The 10,448-nt window shown below is 35.8% G+C and overlaps 2 protein-coding genes across 6 annotated transcripts; one reads left to right on the top strand and one right to left on the bottom strand.

The window, feature by feature from the left end:
- LOC104766676 (myosin heavy chain, clone 203-like) lies at nucleotides 482-6,608 on the top strand. Of its 5 annotated transcripts, none has more exons than XM_019241193.1 (19): nucleotides 482-559; nucleotides 885-954; nucleotides 1,431-1,524; nucleotides 1,629-1,737; nucleotides 1,824-1,862; nucleotides 1,959-2,042; nucleotides 2,140-2,201; nucleotides 2,472-2,574; nucleotides 2,797-2,937; nucleotides 3,398-3,466; nucleotides 3,558-3,614; nucleotides 3,699-3,959; nucleotides 4,113-4,202; nucleotides 4,457-4,567; nucleotides 4,672-4,742; nucleotides 5,191-5,239; nucleotides 5,680-5,822; nucleotides 5,924-6,017; nucleotides 6,102-6,608. In XM_019241193.1, the coding sequence occupies exons 2-19, from the start codon at nucleotides 894-896 to the stop codon at nucleotides 6,357-6,359; spliced, it is 1,896 nt and encodes a 631-aa protein (XP_019096738.1). In that variant the 5' UTR covers nucleotides 482-559; nucleotides 885-893; the 3' UTR covers nucleotides 6,360-6,608. The 5 variants fall into 5 exon arrangements, with proteins under 5 accessions (XP_019096738.1, XP_010488906.1, XP_010488901.1 ...); XM_010490604.2 differs by having other exon boundaries at nucleotides 6,085-6,173; XM_010490599.2 differs by lacking the exons at nucleotides 5,680-5,822; nucleotides 5,924-6,017 and adding an exon at nucleotides 5,484-5,577 and having other exon boundaries at nucleotides 5,191-5,382.
- On the bottom strand, nucleotides 7,719-9,918 carry LOC104766677 (anti-sigma-I factor RsgI6-like). Its single transcript, XM_010490605.2, has 6 exons — nucleotides 9,764-9,918; nucleotides 9,535-9,673; nucleotides 9,281-9,450; nucleotides 9,107-9,208; nucleotides 8,235-9,029; nucleotides 7,719-8,148 (listed from the first exon to the last, which is right to left on the bottom strand). Exons 1-6 carry the CDS (start codon nucleotides 9,890-9,892, stop codon nucleotides 7,756-7,758), a joined length of 1,728 nt encoding a protein of 575 aa, XP_010488907.1. The 5' UTR covers nucleotides 9,893-9,918; the 3' UTR covers nucleotides 7,719-7,755.

A 10,448-nucleotide genomic window follows, 5' to 3' on the forward strand; every position in this document is an offset into this window, starting at 1 on the left:
TTTGCTCGTGAACAGGAATTAGTTTCGAACAAAGAGGAGAAAGACGGCGGTTTAGAGTTTTGGTGGAAGAAGAAGGATGAACGGCGGCGGTTAGGGTTTTAGGGTTTTACTCAGCTGGATCTTTAGAAACGATCGTGCTGATAACGTGTTGTAAATTAGAGAATCGAATAAAGGAATTCTCTTGTTTTTTTCATTAATCAAACTCAAGGTTACACATGTATATATAGTAAAATACATAACCGACTAACACAAAACCTATTGGCTGATGGGCCTTATTGTCTTGAACGGATACGGGCCATGAACGGACCGTGTATGAGCCTGGTTATGGAGTCCATCCGATAAGTGGTTTATAATACTTGTATATTTCTTGTCCGTTGTGCGTCCTAGTTTTTAGTATTTATATTTACCATGCCAAAAGTTAAAAACATTTTGAACACAATAATTATTTTCCTGGTTGGTAAATTTAATCATAAGAAAATTACAGAATATCCCAGCGAACATAATCTGACGAAAGGAGACATTTTTTTGGGGGTCATATCCGAAGAAGAAGACGAAAAAGGTACAAACGCTTTCTCTCTCTGATCGTGTTCTTTTTTCTTTTTTGTCTCTCAATTTCAATCTTCTCGGCTCATTTCTGAATTGTCTCTTCCCTAAAATCCCTTGTTAGTTGTTTACAACTACTACTACTACAAATTAGGGCTGTAACGAGGAAGAACATCACTTTGAATCTTAAGGTTGTGTCAAGGGGTGAATGTTTTTTTATTTTATGAGTTCTGGGTTTTGTTAAGAATCTGCTTTTATATCTTCTAAGCTTTCCACCTGCTCAAAAGTCTTGAAATTTCCAAGCAAGTTATTTACTTTTCAATGTGTTTAATCTTCTGCAGATCAAAAGTATGGATCTTAATTTAGATGAGAATGAGATTCTAAAGGCTCGGATCAAACAACTTGAACTTGGTACGTTTTCTCAATTTCTCAACTGCAGTTTCTTTTTGTGTGCTTCTCTTGGTGGTACTAGTTATTTAGACCTTGGACATGTTTCAAAGCTTGTAGAAATGGGTTTTTTAGTCTTACGTTTTTGCTTCTCTGCAGCCTTCTTCAAGTGTATTCTGCTGCATTTGCCTTCTCAGATGCAAAAGATGATTTTTTTTTTTTTAGTTATTTACTTGTGTTTTCTTCTTATAATCTTGATATTGAGTTAGTTTATAGCAAATGGTATACGAAACATATGAAGACATCATCACTTGTTACAATTTCAGAAATTCTTCCCTTTCTCTTTTGGGTTATGTTCTTAATTTGTCCTTGGCTACTGTGTGCGTTATGCTTCTTTTTGAAGATATTATCTATCATGGTTTTTTTAGACTCCATTTTACTTCTGCATCCTGATTACCTGATATATGTTGAGTCTGACCACTAGTATTTCTTATTACTAGAGCGTAATGAACTACAGAAAGATATTGAACAGTTGTGCATGCAACAAGGTGGACCTAGCATTCTTGGTGTGGCTACTCGGATGCATTTCCAGAGGTATCTTATTTTCTATCCCACTTCCTTATTAGGTTTTAAGTTTGTTATTCAGCAATTGAATTGCTAAAAATATGCTACAATGATATTGGATATTGCTCTAATAGGACAGCTAGCTTGGAGCAGGAGTTAGAGAGCTTAAAACTGAAGTTGGCTGCTTGCACAAGAGAGAAAAACAATCTTCAAGAGGAGCTTGCAGAAGCTTATCGTGTGAAAGTGAGTATCTTTGAAGGTTTTTTGAAATAAAATGCTTTTGATTTTAAGAATATTCAGAAGCAAATTCTTACAAGCTGTCTCTTCAGGCTCAGTTAGCAGATTTACATGCTGGAGAAGTAGCAAAGGTCTCTCTCATTTCATACTAATTTCTAGTCAGCTTTCTTTTGTAGAACATATCCTCCTAACAGGTTAGATATTCTGATGCATTCTTTCACTTCCAGAACTTGGACGCAGAAAAGCAGGTTAGGTATTTCCAGGGTTCTGTGGCTGCTGCTTTTTCTGAAAGAGATAAATCAGTAATGGAGGTATGAGAGAATTCCATATCGGTCTATGGGAAGAAGCAAATGTAATTTTAAGAATGTGTTCTTACTTACATTTTAATGCTTTCCCAACTTCGAGCAGGCCGAAAAAGCTAAAGAGAACGCTGAAATTATGTCTCAGAGACTTGGTGAAACTGAGGAGCGGTAATTGTGACCCTGTTCACCCTTTTACTAGTTTTCCTTTCTATAATAAAAATGATGCTTGCATCTACTGATCTGAATCTCTCTTGGAAGCCATGTTCTAGAACTGTTCGATGTTTCTGCCCTGAAGAAGTTAACAAAATAGAATTGTTAATATCTAAGTCGTGCATCTAATACTGGACAGACATAAAATTTGCATTATCCGTACTCATAGCCTTATGTTACTTATATCTTCCACCGTTCCTTGTCTGGTCCCTGGTGATGGTAAGACAGGTTGGAAGAACTCAGCTCAGATTGTCTTGTACAGAAGAGATTAAATGACACATTGCAAGCTGACTTGGCAAAACTTGAAGAACAGACTAGAACATATGCAGAAGTAAATTTTTCTCTCTTGTCTTAACAAATCCCTGATAGTCTATTCCTTTTTATTCCCCTTGTTTTTTTTTTTTCTCTTAAAAGTCCCCAGCTTCCAATCTCTATATTTGACCTGCCTCAGTCTATCACAGTTTTTTAATCTTCATGATTGTCGGTGACTAAATTATTGCATGTGTTGATGTCTATTCTCTCTCTCTCTCTCTCTCTCTCTCTCCCTGTTCAGGTGATTGAGAAGTTCTTTGATATCCGTAAAGCTTCGCTCTGTGAGTCCCTTGAAATGAGTTTGCCTGATAAGTGTGCAAGTTTATTGGATGATCCTATAGAATCATGGACTTTCAATGATCCGTCAACATCAGAATATGTAGTAAGTTTCTGAAAACATCTCCAATCCTTTATTTTCGTGGACACTATCTCAGAGTAAAGCTACTTATATCGTCATTTGAGTGTTGATTGTTCACCGTTAGCTGGTAAAGTTGGTTGAAATAGAAGATTTTTGTCTATCAACTATTACCTCTGGAGTATGGATTTCAGCAAAATGAGATTTGTGGAAAAGATTGGTTGATATATAATTGTCTGATTTCCATAAAGTACTGGTAGTAAAGGCAAAAGTTAGCAACGATGTAAACGCAACGTTTAGGAAATTTACAGGAGTTTGGTTTGCCTGAGAATAGAAGTTGGTCTACTGTGCTTATTATTGTGAATCTCCTATTCATTTCCGTCAAACCCCAAGAAAACAAACAAGGAAATAGATAATTTCTATTGAAGTGTATCATTACGATGATTTGTTGTTTCTATCTGCTATTTGAACAACTCTTTTCAGACAGGCTGCAGTGGAAGGAGAGTTGAGATCGGTTAAAAACACTGTGGATAATCTTCAGAGTAAATTACGAGTGGTATGTTATCCTTTCTTTCCTCATCTGTTCATCTTCAAGTATTAAGAACCTAGATGCAGCATTCACTAACCGCTGATATTTGTTACTCCAGGGCCTAGAGATTGAGAATCATTTGAAGAAGAGGGTTCGTGTGTTGAAAAAAAAGAATGTGGGTAGTCAATGCGTAATAATTTCTGAAGTCGAGGATTATTAATCTTACCCTTTGAGGTGTTACTAAATAACTTGCATACAGATTGTTGCAGACGGGATGATCGTTAATGGCATTACAGACATGCGACATCATCATTCTCAACTGAGGGCCTACATCATTGATTTACTTAATGAGGAAGGACTATACATAAAATCGATTTCCAAAAATCTAGAAGAAAAACTTAAGCTTTACTCATCGGAGATACAGGATGTAGTGCCACTGCAACATGATATGAAGCCTGATGAATCTGAATGCCGGGATGTGCATATAACCACAGTTGTTGAATCTTCCCAAGTAACTAAGGTGTGATTGCTGGCAGATTTTGCTTAAAAAATTCCTCTTTTTGGTCTGCATTTTACTTGATCTCTTATACAATTTGAGATTTGGATAATTACTGTCTCGTACAATTTGTCATGAATTTTGTTTGTTGTAAGAGCGTTTCTCTTTTGAATGCAGCTTGCGGAATCTAGTATCGCCAAAATCATGGGTGAAAGTGGAGGGGATGCATCTGATTCTGAAGCCTTTGCACAAGCATTACAAGAGAAGGTTATTCTCATTTCTTAGTGATAAAAGCAAGAAATTATATTTTCCGGATTCATGATACCCTAGCGGAGATTGGATTCATAACAAAATATTATCGCATTTACTATTGTGCTGTGACTGTTAATTAGTCTTCAGTTTTTATGGAAGAAACAATTCTCGGGTGTCTTTTGTTCCTTTTTAGTCATTTGGAGTACCATGTATCATTTCTTTTTGCTGGCATAATCAGTATTTTTCCATCCTTTCCGATGTATTGTTAGGTTGGCGCTCTGTTACTTCTATCACAGCAGGAAGAGAGACATTTACATGAAGAAAATGTCAATGCAGCTCTCCAGCAGAAAGTAGATGAGCTTCAAAGGAATGTCTTGCAGGTTTCTTTTTCCTACACTAAGTTGTTTCAAGCTGCCAAGTTAGAAAAAGTATAACCTGTTTGACTCCTACAACCAGTTCTGAGTCACTTTAAATGTTCTTTTAGGTTACCAACGAAAAGGTGAGAACCCTTATGGAGTTAGCACAACTGCGTCAGGAATATCAGTCGCTAAGAGAGTACGAATACTATCCTTTGCTTATAACCTTTCTATCAGATTTGTCCTAGTTTTTTTTTGTTGCCTGAAGCTCCTTTTCTGGTGCTTACATGTTTACACAGATATTATATTCTGATATGTGTGCTACTACTCTCTTTATCATTCTGTCTGGTCTTAGGCTGTTTCCGGTACTTGGAATGTATAGTAATATTGGCAATTTAATACATACTGTAATTGAAGGTTAGATATTGCATGTTCTGTAAATGGTCTAGGCAGTCTTTTTGAAACCATTTTGCCTCTATCATCTGATTCAAACTCGGGGATTTTCTTTTGTAATACTGTTTTCTTGTACCTGCCATGCTAGTGATATTTCTTTGGGATATACTGTTTTATAAATGTCACATTTGGGCTCTTGAGTTTATGTAGAGGATAAATGTTACATTCCTCTAAAAATACTATATTCTTACCAGCAAAATGAGTGGTACAAGAGAGGAAGAAACGACAGGAAACAGTGGCAAGATATCTATCACCAATGAGAAAGAGGGAAGACTAAAAAATATGTGGAAGAAGTCTTACATAAATCGTTGGATTGACCCAAGTGCAAGAGGCGGTGGTCACTTGAACACTGAAGCAGATTATGCCAGTAACATTGATTATGCAAGGTTTGTCATCCCTCATTGGCAAATATTTTCTTTTGTGGTTTCCTTTGTTTGTTTAATCATACTTGGAAAAATCTGCGATCAATTTGTTATTGTATTGGCAGAATGAAAGTCGAATACGCAGCTATAAAAGAGAGCCTGGAAAGCCTGGGACACTTGACGACGTCAATCCGCAGGCTTCGTCTTGCGCTCTTGCAGGTAATTTCAGCACACTAGAGTGATATGGACTAAGTTTTTGGTTCTTTCCTGTTAAGCCAAATTTTAGAATGTACTGTTTTACAGGTANGAAACAGTGGCAAGATATCTATCACCAATGAGAAAGAGGGAAGACTAAAAAATATGTGGAAGAAGTCTTACATAAATCGTTGGATTGACCCAAGTGCAAGAGGCGGTGGTCACTTGAACACTGAAGCAGATTATGCCAGTAACATTGATTATGCAAGGTTTGTCATCCCTCATTGGCAAATATTTTCTTTTGTGGTTTCCTTTGTTTGTTTAATCATACTTGGAAAAATCTGCGATCAATTTGTTATTGTATTGGCAGAATGAAAGTCGAATACGCAGCTATAAAAGAGAGCCTGGAAAGCCTGGGACACTTGACGACGTCAATCCGCAGGCTTCGTCTTGCGCTCTTGCAGGTAATTTCAGCACACTAGAGTGATATGGACTAAGTTTTTGGTTCTTTCCTGTTAAGCCAAATTTTAGAATGTACTGTTTTACAGGTAAAGGAGTCGAATGATACTGAAACAACTGAGAGAAGATGTGAAGTAGCGATTGCCAACATCCTTGTGGAGGCAACCCATTTGAAGACTGCCCTTGGTATCTCCATACCCATAAGCTGGTCAGCTGAATCAGACGTTGAATCTGTTGCTGACGGTGAATCGAGCTGTGAGAGGACGGATTCTGTTTCTGCTGCAGGATATGAGATGGTGGAGCTTGTTATTCTAGCTGCCGAGATAATGAAAGAACAACACCATTGAAATTCATTCTTCGGTTCGCTGCCAGTATCTTTTGTTGGTCTGTGCATATGATTTATTGAGAATCCTTCTCATGGACATTAATTCTTCATTAGTCGTCAGGTTGGTTCAGTATTGTGGTTTCGTAAGTTATAAATGGGTTGCTTTTTAACTTAGCATGCCACTATATGTTTAAGAGGTTTTTAACATATCTACCACATTGCAAAACCTTTCTTTTACTTTCTACCACATTTGATAATTCTTTTTACTCAATACCACAACCTTAAATTAAAAAGATGAAAATACCCCTTGTTTAATATATAAATATATTTTCCCGTTTCAAAATATAAGTTGTTTTAGAGAAGTTTTTTGTTTCATAATATAGGATGTTTCAATTTTCTATGCAACTTTTAGATTAGTTTAATATTTTCTATTATGCAGTATTGTTTCTGATTGGTTGAAATTATTAAAAGTAAAGACTTCTTAATCTGCGTGCTTTAGTTAAAACATCCTATATTTTGAAACGGAGGGAGTAGAATATATTTTTTCTTCTTCGTTTTTTTATCTCTCTCACTCTCATTCTCTCATTCTCTCTCTAGTTTCTCTATTTTTTTTGTTTCTTTTTTTCTTTTCTTACAAATGTTTACATTCACTCTATTATCTTTTAAATCTACAAGCTTCATTAATTAAAAAAATTCATAATTTATCTTTCTCAGTTACATTCGTCTCCAGACTTCATATTCTATTAGATTCGTTTGTAGACAAGTCGAAACTTATTTTTTTGGAAAACTATTTTGTCCACAACATTAAATTGCTCCACAACATTACATTTTTGGTTCATCATATTTTTTGTCCACCGTTGTAATTTTGTCCATAATTTGAAATCTTGTCGTAGTCGTCAAAATTTCTTTCCTAAATTCTTATCGTAGACAAGTAACCAAATTTTTTGCTCGTGGACAAGTCACCCACTTAGATCTTTTGAACTATGATTCTCTTACTTATACTTGTGGACATTTTGTTTTACTAATACTTATAGACAAGTTACTTAAATTATGTTGGCGGACAAAAATTTGACACAAAACAAATTTCGTAAATTTGATGGACAATTAATTATTGTCCACCACATTTGTTTATCCTTTTATCCAAAAAAACATAAATACAATTAAATAATTAATATTCCACTATTTGTCCCACGTCATAAAGACAATTTTATCTCTTTAAAGTTGTCATTTTTTGCAGGGATAAATTTGTCTTTTTATATATGACAAAAGTTGATTTATGGTAGTTTTGAAAATATGTTTTCACATGTGGTAGTTTAGAAAAATCTTTTATGAAATGTGGTAGTTTCCACTAAATTCCCATTTTAATATAATCCCTCAGGAAATGATTCACAATAAATAATACAGATATGGTTTAGTTGTCAAGCATTGATTACAAGTTGAACCTCTTGAAGATGATGACCCATCTCATTTGTTACCTCCAAGCTGAAGCTGGTTGACAAGTTCTTCATTGATGGATTAGTTACGGTCACTGTGTAATGTCCATGCAGCAGGGAAATCTCTGGAGAAAACCTGATTATTCGACCTTCTTCTTCATCATTATGCTCATGATTTTGGATAGGAATCTCTGCAGGTCCTTGTTTCCACTCTTTGAGCAACTTGTCGATGAGATCCCCTGCTCCTGTGTTCTTGAAATCTTTATCGGCAAGCGTTAACTTGTTGAAACCGGACACCTCAGGCCCTCCGTATATGATTATGCCTTTAACCGCAGGATGCGAGTAAGCTTCCCTCAGAATATCCTCCATGTATTTGACCTATAAAGGACATTAAACCATGGCTTGCTTGTTATATTATGTTAGCTCAAAGTTTCAAACTACCCAAGTGTGCATCGCATATATACCTGACCCGGGCACTTGGCCATATCAAACTCGGTAAGCCAAACTGGATAACCCAGAGAGCCTAGTGTATCTAATGCGGATCTCATGTAAGCCAAGTTGGGCTGTTGCGGAGGAAAGTGACCTTGTGCTCCAATCCCTCCTTTGATTTTCTTGTTTCCTGAGTATGAAACAATCTCTTCCATCTTCTTCTTCACGTTAACCGGACTCCCAATTCTTTCATTAGCATATTCTAAGGTGTTGAACTCGTTCATGAACAATGGTATATCAGGATCAAGCTTGGATGCCAAAGAGAAGAAAATAGCTGAAGCATTTGTCCCAAGCATGTCCTCAAAGTAGCTGAAATGCACATTCTCATTCATCAGATCCCATCCAATTAATCTCCCTTTATATCTCTTCATAACCGAGTTGATCCGGTTGAGTGTCACATTCTTCAAATCTTTAGGATCTGTTATCTTCTTAACCCAACTTGGCTGCCAGGTCTTATCGTCCCACAGGACCGTATGTCCTTTGACTAGAATCTTGTTTTCCTCTGCAAGTGTCATCATTCGATCAGCCAGTGAGTAGTTCTCTTGGCCTCTCACTAACTCAGTTGAATACCATTTCATTTCATTGGTAAACGAAGTTAGTCTAAACCGCGACACAAACCATTCTTTATATCTATCATTTTCCAAAATTCGGTAGTTCATAGCACAGCCAAGGAGAAATGATGGTTTGTTCTGTTCTATGGAAATCACTGATCCTTTTAATGAGCTTTCATTCGGAAAACTCACTTGAAATCTCACTTTGTTCTTCCGAATCTGCGTTATTTCTCAAAGTTTTAGATTGTTTCAAACGCTAATAAAACGTTTTGCATTATGATGTACATTTTAGTTACCTTCTCAATGACTTGGTCTTGTTGTAGCCTCCACTGAGTTTTGTTAAACCGTTGCAGCCTCACATTTTGTACAGATATCTCCGCGGCCGCTAAGTCATCACTCTGCTCCGCGTAAATCTCTGCATTAGTGCTTGAAATCTCTACAAATGAAACACAAAATTAAGTTCTGTTTACCTTGAAGAAAATGTCGATAGGGCCTGAGAAATCGGCGTTAATACCGCCTTTAAGCATAGACCAGCATCCTTTCTTCGCCATAACTTCACCTCCATAAACCTTTCTACCATTATCTCTCCTCAATATCATTCCTACTTTTCCTTGATTCTCATTTCTCAATTTTATCCAAGCTGAATCACCCAATTCAAGACTTAAATCTAACGTACTACACAAGAAACAACATATCCCTTATAGCCAACATTTTAATTTCTTACCAGAAATGCTGTATATGTTGCCTTCCTCAAGATCAGTTCTCTCTACTACATTTCTGATTCCACCATTGTCGTTGATCTTCAATTCTCTGAATCCTCCTCCTCCAGTAGTTACAGTCGCTTGTGGAGGCTCCATGAGGCACTTTATCATGACGTTACATAAATTAAAAACATTGTGCTCTCTTAGAATTACAAAAAGAAATGAATCTATTGAGATGTTTTCTTGTTATACCTCGGACTCGGATTTGAGAGTCTGGTCGTAGGAGAAAGGATCCATGCAAAGCCCTGAACTTATAAGAGGAAGAAGAAGAGAGATGATATAAAACACCGAGTGGGAAAAGCCATTGTTGACTCTGTTCATGTTTTCTTGTGACTAACTCAAAAATACCCAACGATATGTATTTGGGTTATGGATGGAAGAAGTCTTGGGAAATTCCACTATTTAATAAAATATTAATAGCTCACAAAAGGTATCATATTTTTTTTAGTTTTAATTAATTCCAGAGGAATAAGTATAATTTTTAATTTTCTTATCTTTATATTTATTTATATACCAATTTTTTTTTTGAAACATTATAACATCTATATTCTGATTGTTAATGATATTTTAAATATTGCAGAAGATATATAGCTAGATATAAGTATTTTGTATAGACCATTCATTATAAAATAATTCGGTGGATGAAATAGAAAATGCATACATTACATAATACTGTACTTTGAAATAAATCTAAAATTTTAACTGGTGATATTGAAATAACGATCTGGTGGATGTAATAGAAAATGCATACGTTACATAATACTTTGAAATAAATCTAAGATTTTAACTGGTGATATTGAAATAATGATCCGGTGGATGTAATAGAAAATGCATACGTTACATAATACTTTGAAATAAATCTAAGATTTTAACTGGT

This window comes from Camelina sativa, chromosome 19 (assembly GCF_000633955.1).
Source record: "Camelina sativa cultivar DH55 chromosome 19, Cs, whole genome shotgun sequence".
NCBI classification, from domain to species: Eukaryota; Viridiplantae; Streptophyta; class Magnoliopsida; order Brassicales; family Brassicaceae; genus Camelina; species Camelina sativa.

Bases quoted from the DNA above. Each gene is read 5' to 3' on its own strand.
- LOC104766677 (XM_010490605.2), bottom strand. From the start codon at position 9,892: ATGAACAGAGTCAACAATGGCTTTTCCCACTCGGTGTTTTATATCATC. The intron at 9,674-9,763 runs GTATAACAAGAA...GTCATGATAAAG, and splicing joins CTCTCAAATCCGAGTCCGAG to TGCCTCATGGAGCCTCCACA. The intron at 9,451-9,534 runs GTAAGAAATTAA...TGGGTGATTCAG, and splicing joins CAACATATACAGCATTTCTG to CTTGGATAAAATTGAGAAAT.
- LOC104766676 (XM_010490599.2), top strand. From the start codon at position 894: ATGGATCTTAATTTAGATGAGAATGAGATTCTAAAGGCTCGGATCAAA. The intron at 5,383-5,483 runs GTTTGTCATCCC...TTGTATTGGCAG, and splicing joins AGTAACATTGATTATGCAAG to AATGAAAGTCGAATACGCAG. The intron at 5,578-6,101 runs GTAATTTCAGCA...ACTGTTTTACAG, and splicing joins TTCGTCTTGCGCTCTTGCAG to GTAAAGGAGTCGAATGATAC.